Source organism: Neltuma alba, unplaced genomic scaffold (genome assembly GCF_004799145.2).
Source record: "Neltuma alba isolate B1F8T4 unplaced genomic scaffold, ASM479914v2 tig00007263_pilon, whole genome shotgun sequence".
Classification (NCBI taxonomy): domain Eukaryota; kingdom Viridiplantae; phylum Streptophyta; class Magnoliopsida; order Fabales; family Fabaceae; genus Neltuma; species Neltuma alba.
The window spans coordinates 123,130-140,899 of record NW_021634728.1 but is presented as its reverse complement, the minus strand read 5'-3'; the positions used below and the strand labels follow the sequence as shown (position 1 = coordinate 140,899).

The window sequence follows — 17,770 nt, the reverse complement described above, 5'->3', positions numbered from 1 at the left end:
AAATTCAAAAGGTGCTTAGTTACAAAATGACGCAGGGATTAGGATTTTCCTCAACACAAGTCACATAGCAACATTGGGGGGGGGGTTTATTGGATAATACTAATCATAGCACGGCACAACCACTTTTGGTTCTTTTTTCGGATCTTCCTTCCTGGGTTCTGGGTTCTCAGGTTCTTCTTTTTCTTCTCTTCTTTGGCTCTGAAATCAAAGTTCAAAAGGTGCAAAATTACAAAATGACACAGGGATTAGGAATTTCCTCAACACAAGTCACATAGCAATATGGGTGGGGTCTTATTGGATAATAATATTCATAGCACGGCACAACCACTTTTGGTTCTTCTTTTTTCTCTTCCTTCTTGGGTTCTGGCTTCTTAGGTTCTTCCTTTTTCTTCTCTTCTTTGGCTGCTCCCACTGAAACTATCTCTGTGGGAGACACCTTCCTCAGCTTCCACACTGCACACACAGGATCTATGTCTCCGATCAAAGTCAATGTGTTTGCCTTCATGTCCGCCGACACTGACTCAACTCCTGCAACATTAATACCATTATTAGTCCAGCGCAATTAACGCTTGAAACCTTAAATTGAACTAAACCCAGCATGCTCAAGAAAAGTTTTTAATGATATACAGGACATGGATGGGAAGGAATATGAAGAAGCTGATGAATTTGAATGTACCTGGAATGCCAGAGACCGCCTTCATGGCTCTCTTCTTGATTCTTTCATCGTATAATTCCACCTTCAACACTATTTTCTGTCACATAAAGAATCAAGGAAAGATAATTGATCAGACAAGAAAGGTAAACAAAGCAAAACTCTCAGAAAATTGAACGAAGAGGTTAAATGAAGTTAGATGCATGCATGTATATATAGATGATGAAAGAGTCAAGTTCTGACCTTCATATCTTCTGTTGGAATGTGGGAGGGCTAAGAAAGCGTTGCTGATAAGAACTTGAAGAGAAAGAGATGGAGATGATTGAAGATGGGACGAAGCGATTGAAGCTTGAGGGGACATTTTATAAAGAGACGTAGCCAAAGGGATAGAGAGAGTCAAGCCAAGTCAAATGGCAGCAATAGTTAACCCTCCAACGCTCAAACTGTTTTTTTCCCCCGTTTTTTCTTATTTTATGAAGGAGTGTTTTTTTCCCTTTAAAATCCTGAATGGAAAAATGGAGCCTTTAATTTTGATATTGTATACAAATTACATATTTTCTAGATTGCATTTAGTCTGGTAACAGAGAATATGAGTGAAAATTTTTTAAAAAAATTGTCCAAATTTCACAATTTTTCTTGCATCTAAATATTATTACTCTTATAATTATGAGACAGTTGTTTCTCTCTCAAATTTGATCATAGTGTCTCTTCTTTGCTTAGAAGAACATTTGTGTTTGGCCAAAAAATTCGCTTATTCAAAAACTAGAAAAATTTCTAGGCATGGTACTATGCAAAAGGAGTTAAAAAAAAAAACCAAAAAGGGAAAAGAAATCTGCTTTTTAGCGGCATATCGCGTCATATACTGATTAGCTAGAAAATCAACTTATAGTGTCATTTATTTTCAACGCATGGTAGGGACGGCCAGAGAAAATTGTGAAGGAAGATTGGGATTTGGATTAATGGAGGGGGCGCCATAGGGGTGGCCTTGTAGGGCTTGCAAGAAGTTGCGTGCAAAAACTCGCTTCCTTGGGATCTAATCAAACACTGATCTCTGTGGCTCCATTATCACGGCCATCTAAAATTACAAAAAAAAAAAAAAAAATCTGCTTGGCACATTTCGAGAGACACGTGTTGCAAGGTTATTAACCATTCTCTATGTATTTTTTCATAGTCGATTTTTTTTTGGGGGGGGGGGGGGGTGCGTTGTTTTCCGGGTGGGGGCCGGGGAAAGTGAAGTCTCGAGGAAGGATCAGGAGGCAAGCACGCTTCATGAACCCTAAAATTGGTGGGCACATCTGACTTTGATGACGCGGTTGTGCTGATGTTAGTATTAATTGTGAGTGGGAAACGGCCTCTTCTTTCTGTCCATTGCGATTTATTTCTCATTTCAATTATCATGATATTAGTTCAGATTTCATATTCAAAAAAAAAAATATTTTGTTAAATATTTTAAATTATCATAATTCAAATTTAATAGTTTAATTTTACTTATTTATCCGTTAAAAAAATTAATATTTTAGTAATAATTTTATAAAATACAAGTATGAATTTCAATTTGAGATGTAGATGGAATACCCCTTAAAGGTGACAATTATCCAATCATTTATTTGCCCAAAATTTTTTTTTTAATAATTCACGTCAAGGAGTAGAAAGGCATGCTGTCCATGTCAACAGGGCTCATCGTGAAATGTTGAAAATCAATGCCAATAAAGCCCCATATAATTTATAATTTTATATAGATATATATATATCATCATAAAGTCATAAGGGGAAATTATATGGAAACTTAAATATGTGGGGGGGAAAAAAAAATAAAGTGAAGGACGAAAGGTTTGTAGGAAGAAGCCAAAATGTCGGTTCCTGACTTCCTGGTTGGATCCCCGTGCAGTCGTCAAAGTTGGGGCTCGGTGTTCCTCTCCACGTAGGACCAACCATTACTCTTTTTTTTTTTAAAAAAAATTGTAATTAAATTACTCTTAACAAACCAAAAAAGTTTCGAAAGGAGAGTGATCATTTTCATTCAAAAAATAAACATGAAGTGCCGTGTGTGTGTGTATTATTATCTTGACATAACAGGGGAAAAAACACAGAGACAAGAACTCAAGTATTCAAGAATAATTGGGGAAAATTAATTTTAAATATCTGTTCCTTGTTAGTTTAGGAAGTAAGGAGGAAGTAAGGACTAGGGATGAAATAAATTGAGTAAAGATTACGTTTTCCAGTAACATACTACCTTTCATAGTTAACATAAGAACTAGTTTGACATTCAATTTGATGTTAAATATAAAATTCCAATTCATTTTGTCTCTTTTTTTTTAATTTTTTTAGATAGTCTTTGTAATAATTATATATGTTAAAAATTTTATAAAATGATAATTCTAACTAGTTAATACTCATGATTTATAATAGTTTAGCTCTTTTGTAACCAGTTGCATTAGTTTTGTCGCTTCTAGTCCCTAGGTTTGCAGTTAGCTTCCTTTACTCTGTTTTGTAATCGGCCTCTTCTGCATTTCTATGTGCCTGTACATGCTCTTGATTAATCAATTACCTTTCTACTCAGAAAACAAAAATAATAATAATCTGGATCTTAAATCAAAGACTTGAAATAGTAATACACCAGTACTCTGTTAACAAGCATCCATACCCATTATTTTGCGTGGAAACTCTGAAAATGAAAATTCAAAAGGTGCTTAATTACAAAATGACACAGGGATTAGGATTTTCCTCAACACAAGTCACATAGCAATATGGGTAGGGTCTTATTGGATGACAATAATAATAATAATCATAGCCCGGCACAGCCATTTTTGGTTCATCTTTTTTCTTCTCTTCCTTCTTAGGCTCTTCCTTTTTCTTCTCTTCTTTGGCTGCTCCCACTGAAACTATCTCTGTGGGAGACAACTTCCTCAGCTTCCCCACTACACACACAGGATCTATGTCTCCGATCACCGTCAATGTTTTTGCCTTCGTGTCCGCCGACACTGACTCAACTCCTGCAACATTAATGCCATTATTAGTCCAGCGCAATTAACGTGTGAAACCTTAAATTGAACTAAACCCAGCATGCTCGAGAAAGGTTTTTAATAATATACAGGACATGGATGGGAAAGAACATGAAGAAGCTGCTGAATTTGAATGTACCTGCAATGCCAGAGACTGCCTTCATGGCTTTCTTCTTGATTCTTTCATCGAATAAGTCCACCTTCAACACTATTTTCTGTCACATAATGAATCGAGCAAAGATGATTGATCAGACATGAAAGGCAAACAAAGCAAAACTCTCTGAAAATTGAACGAAGAGGTTAAACGAAGTTAGATGCATGCATTTATATATAGATGATGAAAGAGTCAAGTTCTGACCTTCATAATTTCTGTTGGAATGTGGGAGGGCTAAGAAAGCGTTGCTGATAAGAACGTGAAGAGAAAGACAAGGAGATGATTGAAGGTGGAACGCAGCAGTCGAAGCTTGAGGGGAGATTTTATATACAAGACGTAGCCAAAGGGAGAGAGAAAGTCAAGCCAAGTCAAATGGCAGCAATAATTGACCCTCCAACGCGCAAACTCTGTTTTTCCCCCTTTTTTTCATTTAATTAAGGCGTGTTTTTTTCCTTTCCAATCCTGAATGGGAAAACTGAGCCTTTAATTTTGATATTGTATATAAATTACATATTTTCTAGATTGCATTTAGTCTGGTAATTAACAAAGAATATTTGAGTGAAAAATTTTAAAAAAATTGTCCAAATTTCACAATTTTTCTTTCATCTAAATATTATTACTCTTATAATTATTAGACAGTTGTTTTTCTCTCAAATTTGATCATCGTGTCTCTTCTTTGTTTGGCCTGAATTTGTTAGAAGAACTCAATAAACGCTTCACGATTTTTTTTTTTAAAAATCGTATATTCAAAAACTAGAAAAATTTCTACGCGTGGCATATGCAAAAGGAGTGGGAAAAAAAAGACAAAAAGGGCAAAGAAAGCGGCTTTCTAGCGGCATATCGCGTCATATACTGATCTGCTAGAAAATCAACTTATGGTTTCATTTATTTTCAAAAGATAGGGATTTGGGTTAATGGAGGGGGAGCCGTGGGGGTGACCTTTTACGGCTTGCAAAAAGTTGCGTGCAAAAACTCACTTCCTGGGGATCTTATCAAACACTGATCTTTGCGGCTCCATTACAAAAAAATTACAAAAAATATCTGCTTGAGACGTTTCTAGAGACACCATATCGCAAGGTTATTAATCATTCTCTCTGTATTTTTTCACAGTCGAAATTTATTATTATTGATTTTACACGATATATTCAATCTTATGAACTTTTTTCTCCCCCACCCCCCCCCCCTCTCTTTTTTTGGTTTGGGGGGGGAGGGGGCCCCGGGGGTAAAGTGAAGTTTCGAAGAAGGGATCGTGATTCGAGAACCGTGAAATTGGTGGGCGCATCTGACTTTGATGACGCGGTTTGGCTGATGTTAGTATTAATTGTTAGTGGGAAACCACCTCTTCTTTCCGCCCATTTCCATTTATTTCTCATTTCAATTATCATGATATTAGTTCAGATTTCATATTTTGTAAAAAATTTATTTTATTAAATGTTTTAATTATCATGATTAAAATTTAATAGTTTAATTTTACTTATTTATCTGTTAAAAAATTAATATTTTAGTAATAATTTTATAAAATACAAGCATGGATTTCAATTTGAGATGTAGATGGAATACCCCTTAAAGGTTACAATTATCTAATCACTTATTTGCGCAAAAAAAAAAATAATTTTAATAATACATGTCAAGGAGTAGACAGGCGTGCTGTTTATGTCAATAAATCAATGCCAATGAAGCCCCACATAATTTATAATTTCATGTAGAGATATATATATCTCATCATAAAGCCATAAGGGGAAAATTATATGGAAACTTAAGTATGTGAAAAAAGAAAAAGAAAAATAAAGTGAAGGACGCAAGGTTTGTAGGAAGAAGCCAAAATGTCGGTTCCTGGTTGGCTCCCCATGCAATCGTTAAAGTTGGAGCTCGGTGTTCCTCTCCACGTAGGACCAACCATTCCTCTGTTTTCTTTTTTTTAAAAAAAATTGTAAATAAATTCCTCAACAGATGACAGAGGCAGGAGGATGTTACTAATTCTTTCGTCTTAATTATAAAACCTCGTTTATAATCTATAAATAAAATCTTATAATTAGGATCGAAAGTAGTATTAATAATTGTGGTAATAGCAGCAATATAGGCCGGGTGTGGGAGGATAATAATGGGGGTAACAGGAGTAGCTATCAGCTTCTTCTTTCTTCTGCGCCTCTTCTTCCTTTGTGGATCCCACTGAAACTATGTCTGTGCGACACAGCTTCCTCAGCTTCTTCACTGCCATCACTGCGTCTATCTCTCCCACTATTGTCAGCTTCTTCTCCTCCATTTCCATTGCCACTGAATCCACCCCTGCTCATATATAATTGTTAATTAATTCACTTTTTGCCCATTACTAATATTCATTTTTTTCATTTTAAAAAATATATGATAGTGATATCAAAGTCCCCTTGTTTTTGCTTTGGTGTAACAAGTTGAAATTACCTGAAATGCCTGAGGCCACCTTCATGGCTTTCTGCTTGATTTTGTCACCGTGTACTGCCACCTTCAACACTATTTTCTGCTTAGAATAAAGGCAGATGATCAGTTACCACTTACCACCCCAAGCTCTGGAATATTTCATCAAATTAAACCAAAAAGAAAAATGACAATTATGGAGACTAATTCAAAATATGAATAAAAAAATATATAAGTTCACAAGCGAGCCAATTGTAATAACTAATAACGAAACAGAAGACCAATATTTTTCCTGAGAGATATATAAATCTATAATAAATGAAAAAAATACAAGGAAACATGGTGAAAATTAAAGTTCTTATTTGTAAAAATTTTTGCCAAGAAGATCCATAACTACAGCTATGTAGCTACGTGCAATTGAGTTTCATTTTGAAAGTTAGAGCTAAATGACTGTTGCACAAAGCTAGCTAAATAAGAGTTGCACTGGTCCGTTTGCCAATAAATGTCTCCCCTATGAGAACTGTTCTTCAAATTTCACTAAGACATATCAATCAATAAGTTGAAATTGATATATGCACTGGCAAGGGTGATCAGTCCAAACCTTGGCCATTTCTTGCGGGGAGAAGAGTGAAGGATGAGTAGCGAGAATTGGTGTGGAAGATTAGAGAAGGACGGATTGGAAGAATTGAGGAGATGTTGCAGGGCTGAAGGCTGAGATGGAAGAAGTGAAGCCTGGGAAGTTCAATTTATAGCTAAACATCAATGCATGCTTTATTATTACACCACGCTTGCCCAGTTGGCCAGTTCTTCAATAGTCATTCAACAAAATATGTAAAATTACTCCGCCCACATTTTACGACGCGCAAACTTTTTCCTTCTTCTTCTTCTTTTTTTTTTTACCTGGTCAAATAAAGAAAACCACAAAAGGAAATAAAATAGGCTTTCTACTTCCTTTAGCAGGTCAAAGAACACGAAAGAACAGAAAGTAAAGAAACTTTTTCCTTCCATATTTTGCACGATCGATGATCATCCTTCTCCCTGCAGCTGCTGTCAACTTTACGGTAAACTTCCTTTAATCTTTCATTTAGAAACACCTTATCTCATTGTGCTTTTTTTTTTTTTGTGTGTGTTCATATCAACTTGTCTAACTACTTATTGAGCTTTCTAGAACGTGCGAGATGTTGTCTCTGTTTAATTTGGCTAGATCTTGAGCTTTGAGTAACCACACATATATAGGGTGGTAATATGGGTTAGATATGTTAGAAAGGACAATTTAAAATTCTTAATTATGTTTTCTCAAAATATTTTTTATCTTTCGTTCTAAAACTTTTTAATCTTAACTTTGATTTCAAATGAATTGTAGGATCTCAAGTTATTATTGATTTCATGTGTCTTGATTCTAGTTTTGGGGGCTGCATGATGGAACAAATAAGGGACAGGATAAGAAAAAAAAATCTGATCGAAAACTTGTCATCTGATTAATAACATCAAACAACTCTCTTAAGATTTCTTTAAGGTTGCGTTCGAGATTATGACTGCGAACATTGGGTTACTAATACAAGGGCTGACGAAGTCTTCAGTGACGTCATCGAATTTGAAGACTGTCAACCTGTCCCAACTACAATCTTCCGCTTGGCTTCCACGAACTCGTTCGTTGTGCTTTGTCTTGTTTTTTCTTTTGTATATGTGATAAGGAACTATTCCCCCTCTTTTAGACTTTTTCAAATAATTGAAAACATGATTAACAACTCATTTATTAACTTATCTTAAAAATTATTGTTCATTCCGTGGGAGTCACTGTCTCATATTCTCATTCATTATTGTTAAGCTCGTAAGTTGAATATCTAAATTTAATGTTTTTATGTTTTCAACGTATAAAATCGTGTTAATTTATTTTTAAATTCGTGTTAGCTATAAACTCGGTTTGAATTTATTTACCTAATTTACTACTTTTATGTTTTCAGCTTACAAAATCATATTAACTCGTTCTTAAATTGTACTAAATTTTTTTATTTGATTATGCATAGTAACTTTATATTTGAATTTCACAGAGATTTCTTTGTTAAATATGATAAGTTGTAAATGTTGACGAATTTAATTTCAATTAGTTGGATTTAAAATATATTTAAATAAAATTGTTGTTGTTTTTTATATCTTAATTATTTAATTATATAAATTTAAGGAGAATACTTACCTCCAGTTCATTATATCCTATACATCCAGTTTTTCAATAAATAATTGCCATCTGTATCTTTTATACACATCAACGTTAACACCGTTTCAATCCTTCCCGTCCATCTCCCTATATGATTTTCACAGTTGCCACGGATAAAAATGAAAATCCCAGGGTCTTCTCTTACTACTTACTGTAAATATCCAAAGGAAAGAAAGAAAGAAGAAGAAGAAGAAGGAAACGTGAGGAGTATGGTTCTTTTCATTTTAGCTAGGTTTCTGTAGGAGAAAAATAAAAGAAAGAAAAACCCCCACAAGAGAATAGGAATCATTGCGGTTTTTCTGTTTTATTCTCTGATAAAAACTAGTTTAATATTTAATTAATAACTCATCTAGGAGTTTATACCCCCCAGCAATTTCTATTTCTTGATGAGGAGTTTGTTCAATTGGAATGTCCTGTTACTGCCAATAAACAGAGAATCATGATCAATGGCATTCTTGGTCTCTTTGGTTTCGCTCCAGTTCTTAAAAGATGAAGATGAATTAAAAGGATTATGGGATTTTGTCGGCGATTTGGTTAGTCTGAGGGAGAGAGTGAAAACACGGTTCTTCGATTTGTGAACAAGTACAGAGCGTCGGAGACTAACGCCGTTAACATTGACGTGTATAAAAGATGCAAATAGCAGTTATTTATTGAAAAACCGGATATAAAAGATATAAAGAACTGGAGGTAAGTTTTCTCCCAAATTCAATACAAATTTATTAATAAAAATAAATTTTTACAAGTTTATGATCTGAGCTCACATCTTGATTACAAGTTTACTTAAATTCATGAGTTTAACAATCTTGATCTCATTTACTCCATAGTTCATCTTATCTTATTTATAATTTTTTTATTCAATTCATAAACTTTAAAAAAAAAGTTAGTCGATTTTTTGTATTTAATATGTAAAAAATTTATATTAATTTTTTAAAAAATAACTCTGTCATTTAATAATTAAAATTTAATACGTGGGGATAAAAATACCTAATAAATAAGGATATCATGAAAAAAGAAAATTTAATATGAAAGACAATAAAATATGGCTCAAGTGTCATATCCACGTTGAAAAATTTGAACAAACCTCACTAAATGTCGTATAAAATAATTTTTTAAACACGTTTTTGTTGTCCTAGTCTTTTGCAATTTTTGTTGTTCTGAGTAAAATTTAGCAATACGAATTCGGGGGTCGGGAGTTTTAACTTTTAAGTCGTTTTTGGAGCTTCTTCTCGAATCTTCTACAGTCACCGTGGCTGCAGGAAATGCTTATGGTTTCTCGATTTTCGCCAGTTCTTTGATGACGAGAAACAGTAAAATAAAAATCGAATGTAAACTATTATCATGCTAAGAAAAAATGTATATATCAAAACTAAAAATAAAAAGACATACGTTTTAATTATTTATAAGAAAATATTAGGAAGAGTGTAAATCGAATCTTCCTCATTCAAACGATATACTACCTCCGATCCTAATTATAAGAGTTAGTTGACTAATTCGAAGAAATTAAAAAAAGAAGTTAAGTTAGTTATTTGTAATAAATATGTGTTGTCTTTCCTAAAATATCCTTACTAACTAAGTATATTGACTATAACTACTATTATTAAGAGAACTATCTTGGGAAAAAAAAAGTATAAATATGAGAAACAAAGTGGATTGGAGTCTTATATTTAAGATTAAAATAAAGTCAAATAAAGTCGTATATTAAAAACCGAAAGTAGGATATACTATACTAAAAAAATATTAAGTCTAATTTCACCCAAAACAAAAGTTTAAACCCAACAACCGCACAAAAAGTTTTGGGAAAAAACTAAAATATATACACAAGCGCACACACATGAGTTGGCGTGTTAGAAAATTCAAAGTCTTTCAACAACCCGTTTAATAATCTACACCTACACAGAAAAGTCTTTCATTGACTTAGGTGTTGACCAGTCCTGTCCGGGTCCGCGATGCGAGTCTCCAGCTCCGACTATTGCCGTTCACTTCCTTTCCCCTGATTGGCATAATTATTTTAAATTATTATGCCTAAAGTTTACTTAGTTTAATTTTGTTTGTTTTTTATAATTTAATAGATCCCCTTATTCCGCTACCTCCTTTTCTTCTTAAAATTTTTTTAATAGAAACTTTCAGAATTTCCCTCCATCTTTTTAAAAATAAATTATTCAGATTTAATATCTTGAAAATTTATTATTAAAATGATTATAAATTAAAATGTTTCTATTTTGTATAATACTGTTATGAATTGTTTTGATCAAATTAATAATTTAAATTTATTTTTACAAAATATTTTCATAGCAGTTTTTCAAAATATTATATCTAAATCATACTACCTCCGATCCTTAATATAACAACGAGTTAACTAATTTGAATAGATTAAAAAATTAATTAAGTTATATATTTATAATAAATATGTTTTATTTTCTGAAAATATTTTTATTAATCATGTATATTAACTATAATTATTTTTTAATAAAACTCTTGCATATATAACTATTATACTGACTACTAGAGAACATTAAAGAACAAAAAGCGAAGAAACTTTTTCCTTCCACGTTTTGCACGATCGACGATCATCCTTCTCCCTGCAGCTGCTGTCAACTTTACTTAAACTTCCTTTAATTTTTGATTTAGAAACAACTTATCTCATTGTTTTTTTTTTTTTTTTGTGTTCACATACAAACTTGTCTAACTACTTATTAAGCTTTCTAGAACGTGCCAGGTGGGGTCTCTTTTTCACTGGGCTAGATCTTCAACTTTGAGTAACCACACATGTACATAGGTTGGTAATATGGGTTGGATATGTTTTGATGACACGAATCACTCATTTATAATGTAACTCGGTGGGCACCATAAATCTAACCTAAACGGATAAAATTCTTAATTATATTTTCTCATAATATTTTTTATCTTTCCTTCTAAAACTTTTTAATCTTAACTTTGATTTCAAATGAATTGTCAAATCTCAAGTTATTATTTTATTTCATGTGTCTGGATTTTAGTTTTGCGGGCTGTATGAGTGACGACGGAACAAAGAAGGGACGGGATTAAAAAAAAAAATCTGATCGAAAACTTGTCATCTAATCAATAACATCAAACAACTCCCTTAAGATTTCTTTAAATATAAGGTTGAGTTTAAGATTAGGATTAGGAACATGTGGTTATTACTAACACAAGGTCTGGCGAAGTCTACAGTGACGTCGTCGCACTTGAAGACTGTCAACGTGTCTTTCCTGTGATCTTCCACTTGGCTTCCACGAACTGGTCTTTTTCAGATAATTAAAATAAATTATTATATTTAGACACAGTGTAAAATGACGTGCATGGTAAAAAGTCATTGGCCACTGCTCTCAATTTTTATTGCAGGACATTTAGAATAACCTACTTAAAATTAAGGAAAAAAATAAAAAGGTGTGATTCAATTATTAATTTTATCTAAGAATTAAAAAAATTGTTCATATTTTAAATTATGACTTGCATTGTGCAAAAAGTATAGTGAACATTTTGCATAAAATTCTAAATAGCAACTATATTGAAAAAACATGATTAACAACTCATTTCTTAACTTATGTTAAAAATTATTGTCCATTCCTTTTACTAGAAAATGCTAGATAATAAGAATACGAGGAGTATGGTTCTAAAATGGAAACTTGAAAAAATTACAACAATTCACACTACAAGGCATGCATTTTCCCACGCCACCATGTGGCGTCACAGTCTCACTTATTATCATCACACTCGTGAGTTAATTCTTTGATTTTAATATTTTTACATCTTTAGCTTATAGAATTGTGTTGACTTACTTTTATAATTTCAGTTGAACTTATGAGTATACTTAACGAGTTTATCGCGTTTACATTTTCAACTTACAGAATCGTCAACTTGTTTTTAAACTCGTACTAAAATTTTGGATTTAGTTATGCATACTGACTTTTTGCATGAATTCTTATGGAATCATATTGAATATTTGACGATATATTCCGTACCTTGCTTGAAAACTTATCTCTGTTTATCAACTATATATTGTCTAACCAAATCCAATTCTTTCTTGATATGTTCCCCAAAAATTCTGATTCGTGCGGATTCTTCCCCCAACCAATGAAGAGATCTTGGCAGAATTGCCACATATAAAATTAAGCACAATTTTGCGAAGAAATAATCCCGTAGAGATTTCTTTGAGTTTAATATTTTTACATTTTAGCTTACAAAATCATATTGACTCGCTCTTAAATTCGTGCTAGCTATAAATTGAGTTGAACTTATAAGTATACTTGCCGAGTTTACCGTGTTTACATTTTCAGCTTATAAAATCATCAACTCATTCTTAAACTCATACTAAATTTTTGAATTTAGTAATGTGTAGTGACTTTATATATAAATTTCATAGAAATTCTCCTGTTAAACATGGTAAGGATAGATTTAATTTTAATTAGTTGGATTTAAATAATTTTTTAAGCACTTTTTTGCCGTGCTAGTCTTTTGCAATTTTTGTTGTTCTGAGTAAAATCTAGCAATTCGAACTTGGGGGCGGGGGTTTTAAGTCGTTTTTTGAGCTTCATCTCGAATCTTCTACAGTCACTGCGGCTGCAGGAGATGCTTGTGGCTGCTCCATTTTTGCCGGTTATTTGATGACGAGAAACAGTAAAATAAAAATCGAATCTGAAAGGACATGCGTTCTAATTATTTATAAGAAAATATTAGAAAGAGTGTAAATCGAGCCTTTCTCGTTCAAGTGATATATACGCTCCTCTAATCTTATTAGAGGAAAAAAAAAACTTTTTAGTTTTATTTATAAAACACTGAGAGAAATTTTTTGTATGAATTTATAATTTTTTCCTTTGTTTACTGTTTTTTTGATTTTATTTATATGAAGTATAATATATGTTAAATAAGAATTAAGCTGAAAATTTATTAAATTTTAAATAAAAATTAATAAAATTTAAAATTTTTCTTAATCCATATGAAACATGTTGAAAGTAATTTATGAGTAGGAGTAGAGGAGTATCATACTAAAAAATATTAAGTCTAATTTCACCCAAAAAAAACCAAGTGTAAACTCTAAACCTAACATCTGGTAAAAAAAAAACTCTAAACCTAACAACGAAACAAACAGCTTTGAAAAAATATATATATATATATATATATATATATGTGTGTGTGTTAAGTTGCCGTGTTGGAAAATTCAAAGTCCTTCAACGCCCCGTCTAATAATCCGCACCAAAAAGTCTTTCATTATTGAGGTGTTGACCCGTCCAGTCCGGGTCTGCGATGCTGCCCTCCAGCCCCCGCTCAGTGCTGTTCGCCTCTTTTTGCCTGACTTTCTATCTGCTTTTTATATATTATTATTATTTTCAATTATTATGCCTAAAAATTAATAGTTTGATTTTATTTATTTTTGTTATAATTTAGTACCATTATTCCGCTACCTCCTTTTCTTCTTACAGTTTTTTTTAACAGAAACTTTTAGAACTTCTCTCCATCTTTTTTAAAATAAATTATTTGTATTTAATATCATGAAAATTTATTATTAAAATGATCATAACTTAAAATGTTTCTATTTTGTTTAATACTGTTATGAGCTGTTTTGGTCAAATTTTAATAATTTAAATTTATTTTTACAAATTTTATAATATATGCATGGCAATTTTGAAGGAAGCAAGGCAATGGTGATTTAGAGGTGAAAATAGAATATCAAATCGTTCCTCAAGTATCAAAGTGCAAATATCTAGTATCCATTATATATAATAATGGTGAAATTGATAGAGATGTTTTTAAAAAATATAAGCTGGTTGGTTAAAATGAAGAAAGGCTACAGGGGTTATTTACAATAAGAAGGCACCAGAGAAGCTTAAGAGAAAATTTTATTAGACTGCTATAAAACCAACTATATTGTACGGTAGTAAATGCTGAGTGATAAAAGAAAAACACGAGCATAAAATTGGGGCACCAAAAATGAAGATGTTGAGATGGATGTATCATGTGTATAGTAGGCTATTGAAAGCCCTGCTAATAAGGAGGGTAGATTGGATAGTATGAAGTCCTATAAAAAAAGGATAGAGGAAGACTAAGAAAAATACCCAATAGAGTCAATAAACAAGATTTTCTGATCAACAACATATCTAAAGATTTGGTTGTTAATAAAGCACAATGGTATCCTACGATTTATGTAGCCGACTCCACCTAATGGGATAAGGCTTGTTGTTGTATTTTAATAGCAAATTTTCAAAATATTTTATCTAAATCATACTACCTTTGGTACTTAATATAACAACTAGTTAGATTAAAAAAATTAATTAAGTTAGTTATTTATAATAAATATATTTTGTCTTTCTAAAATATCCTTACTAATTATGTGTATTAGTTAGAACTATCATTTGATAAAATCTTTTATATATGTAACTATTACAAAAACTACTTAAAAAAAGATAAATATAAAAGATAAAATAGATTAAAATTTTATAGTTAGAGGTAAATTAAATTATAAATTGGTTGTTATATTAAGTACAGCGCTGCTATATGAGACTTTTTGTGGCCGATAAATCATACATGAGATTCTGGCGGAAAGAAAAAAAGGTGATGCTATGAGCGCATGACTTCCTATAAAATCTCGCGCAAATCGTAGCCTCATTTCACCACTTCTTCCCAACTTTATAATTCTAAATCATCTTCCTCCTCCTTATCTGTCTTCTTCAGCACTCCATCAAGCATGCAGGTTAGAATCATTCATCTCCGATTATGAGAGTTTTTTGCTGTGTTTTTGCATGCCCCATCAACCTTCCTTTCTGTCTCTGTTCTGCACTTCTGAGTCCTAACGTTTGTTTGAATCGCTGGGTGACAGAAAATAGTGTTGAAGGTGGAATTACACGATGAAAAATTGAAACAGAAAGCCATGAGGACTGTCTCTGGCATTCAAGGTATCTCACACACACACACACACGTATATTCTTCTTCTTCTTCTTCTTCTTCTTCTTCTATGTCCTCTGTTCTTAACTGATACAGCAAATTTATAAAACCAAAACCAAAATTATGATTTTAACTGCTTAGAGATTCATGTTAGATTCCATCAAAACACACTTAAAATGATCTTTTAGTTCATATAATAGAGATTAAACGCAAATTATGACTTGGAATATAACGATTCTATGACACAAAGTTGGAAAAACAGAGTAGCGTTAATCAATGGAATACGCAGGGGTGGATTCAGTATCAGTGGACATGAATGAAAACAAGATGACGGTGGTGGGGGGCATAGACCCAGTGATCGTGGCGGGGAAGTTGAGGAAGTTGTCTCACGCAGACATATTGTCGGTAGAACCAGTCAAAGACGAACCCAAGAAAGAAGAACCTAAGAAAGAAGAACCCAAGAAACCAGAGGAGGTGCCCTGGGTCTGGTATCCTTATAATCCTCCTTACCCTTATTGCTATGTCACACCTGTGGAGCAAAATCCTGTTGGCTGTGTCATCTTATAAACACCCTTTTCTTTCACTTGACATTTAAAGGGTACGAGAAAAGAGTGCATGCTCTTTCAGCAAAGGGCTACCTTTTTGTGGGATTTTTTTTTTTAACCAGCTGTGGGAGGTTGTTTTGTTTTATGAATTATGGTTGAGGTTTGTTTTGATAAAACTAAATCATAATTTTAAAAATAATTTTATGATATGTAAAATAGGTATATGAGAAAAGTCAGGGGAATAGTGACTTATGCTCTTTTTAGGTTAGGGATGTTTGGTTATTGCCTTGTTGTATAATGAATATGGCAGGATGCAAAAGGATCCAGCAATGGACCTCGGCCATATCTGGTCTTGGATGTACATGAATTTGTGGAAGAAAGTGTATTTTCTTTTCTTTCCTGTAAAGCTCTCTGATAATTTTACGGGGGAAAATACTTGGGTTAAATTGTTTAAATTTATTATGTTGAGTTTTTTAATTACACACAGTCATTTCTTAATTTTTTTTACACGTGAGTATCAAATATTGATATTTTAAAAATAGTATACATAGTTGTACGTGATCAGAAAATAACATAATAAATATAATGGACTTAATGCAAAATATGAACTTGTGAAATCGTAATTAGAAGTTTTAAAATGAATAATTTATCTAGTTTAACTTTATAAAAGTGCAAGCATCAATGAGTTTATGAACTGATTTGAAAATATTGAATAACAGTATAGAGGAACGTTGTTTTTGGACAACTCGAGTCACTCGTTCAACTTATACGAGGGAATTAGTCAATTACCAGCCGTAGATTTTTCACGCGGTGCCAAGGACTTCCCCCTCTCCTTACAAATATACGATTTGACGACTAATTTAATATTATTCTGATTATTAATATAAAAGCCAGTTAATAATTATTTATAATAAATATGTATTTTTTTTAAAAAATATCTTTACTAATCAAGTATATTGATTAGAACTATTATTATTATTATAATAACTATTTTAAAAAAAATAAATAAATACAAAAAATCAGGGTCTCTTATATTAAAGACCGGGGTAGTATTACTCCTTAAAAAGTAGTTATTTTTTTTATTTCAAAATAGGTAACAAGTAAAATAGATTTAGCTTTCGTTTTGTTTTAAGAAAGAACATACTCGGCTAAAAGATTTATAATGAAAACCGGTACAGTATAGACTATTTAAACACATTTTCATCAAATGCTTTGGGTTCGATTTGTTTTCCTGATATTTAAACTACTCATAACATAAATATATATCATTTTGTGCCTTAATCATTATGATTTTAAAAAACTGCGGGAAAAAGTTGAGGCTTCTAATACCACGCCCCTCTAATACTAGTTATAACGTCATTTGCCAATTAAATTTGTAATAGGAGATTTATACCGATTTTTCTAAAAAAATACTATCAATTTTAAATTTTAATAGTTAAAATTAAAATAAGGTCAAATATATATATATATATATGTATATATGTATTGGGATGCTTTTATCAAAATAGTTGTTTGAAATTTGGCCCAAAAAAACAAACCAGTTGTCGGAAATATCTCCTGATTTATTCTTGATGTTTTTTTTTGGGCTTGAGGCCTTTGTATAGGTTTTGTGGACCTCATTCTTTTCCAACGGACCTCATTCAAACTTATCCGATACACGCTGGTACTGATTACTAGTCTTATTATCTAGTTTCAGGGGTGTTTCGGTAATCCTGTAAGTACTTTTTAGAAATATTTTTTTACAAATTAAGATAAAATTTTTCATATATTTCCTTCGTATACTGTAAAAGAATATTGTGTTTGGCCCACTCGAGTCAGTCATTCAAATTATCCGAGGGAATTAGTCAATTACCAGCCGCAGCATTTTTCACGCGTTGCCAGGAACTTCCATCTCTTCTTATAAATATGTGATTT

At 32.2% G+C, this 17,770-nt stretch overlaps 4 protein-coding genes across 5 annotated transcripts; 1 reads left to right on the top strand and 3 right to left on the bottom strand.

The window, feature by feature from the left end:
- Positions 1-142: 142 nt before the first annotated feature.
- LOC114752153 (heavy metal-associated isoprenylated plant protein 39-like) lies at positions 143-994 on the bottom strand. The gene is made up of 3 exons (XM_028940878.1): positions 896-994; positions 677-752; positions 143-528 (listed from the first exon to the last, which is right to left on the bottom strand). Exons 1-3 carry the CDS (start codon positions 899-901, stop codon positions 227-229), a joined length of 384 nt encoding a protein of 127 aa, XP_028796711.1. The 5' UTR covers positions 902-994; the 3' UTR covers positions 143-226.
- A 2,190-nt stretch (positions 995-3,184) lies between these two features.
- On the bottom strand, positions 3,185-4,093 carry LOC114752154 (heavy metal-associated isoprenylated plant protein 39-like). Its single transcript, XM_028940879.1, has 3 exons — positions 4,013-4,093; positions 3,794-3,869; positions 3,185-3,645 (listed from the first exon to the last, which is right to left on the bottom strand). The coding sequence occupies exons 1-3, from the start codon at positions 4,016-4,018 to the stop codon at positions 3,347-3,349; spliced, it is 381 nt and encodes a 126-aa protein (XP_028796712.1). The 5' UTR covers positions 4,019-4,093; the 3' UTR covers positions 3,185-3,346.
- LOC114752155 (heavy metal-associated isoprenylated plant protein 39-like) lies at positions 4,023-16,262 on the top strand. 2 transcript variants are annotated; one of them, XM_028940882.1, is made up of 3 exons: positions 4,023-4,097; positions 15,262-15,322; positions 15,601-16,262. In XM_028940882.1, the coding sequence occupies exons 2-3, from the start codon at positions 15,298-15,300 to the stop codon at positions 15,876-15,878; spliced, it is 303 nt and encodes a 100-aa protein (XP_028796715.1). In that variant the 5' UTR covers positions 4,023-4,097; positions 15,262-15,297; the 3' UTR covers positions 15,879-16,262. The 2 variants fall into 2 exon arrangements, with proteins under 2 accessions (XP_028796715.1, XP_028796714.1); XM_028940881.1 differs by lacking the exon at positions 4,023-4,097 and adding an exon at positions 15,045-15,120 and having other exon boundaries at positions 15,247-15,322.
- On the bottom strand, positions 5,683-6,869 carry LOC114752156 (heavy metal-associated isoprenylated plant protein 12-like). Its single transcript, XM_028940883.1, has 3 exons — positions 6,801-6,869; positions 6,227-6,302; positions 5,683-6,094 (listed from the first exon to the last, which is right to left on the bottom strand). The coding sequence occupies exons 1-3, from the start codon at positions 6,807-6,809 to the stop codon at positions 5,859-5,861; spliced, it is 321 nt and encodes a 106-aa protein (XP_028796716.1). The 5' UTR covers positions 6,810-6,869; the 3' UTR covers positions 5,683-5,858.
- Positions 16,263-17,770: the final 1,508 nt, after the last annotated feature.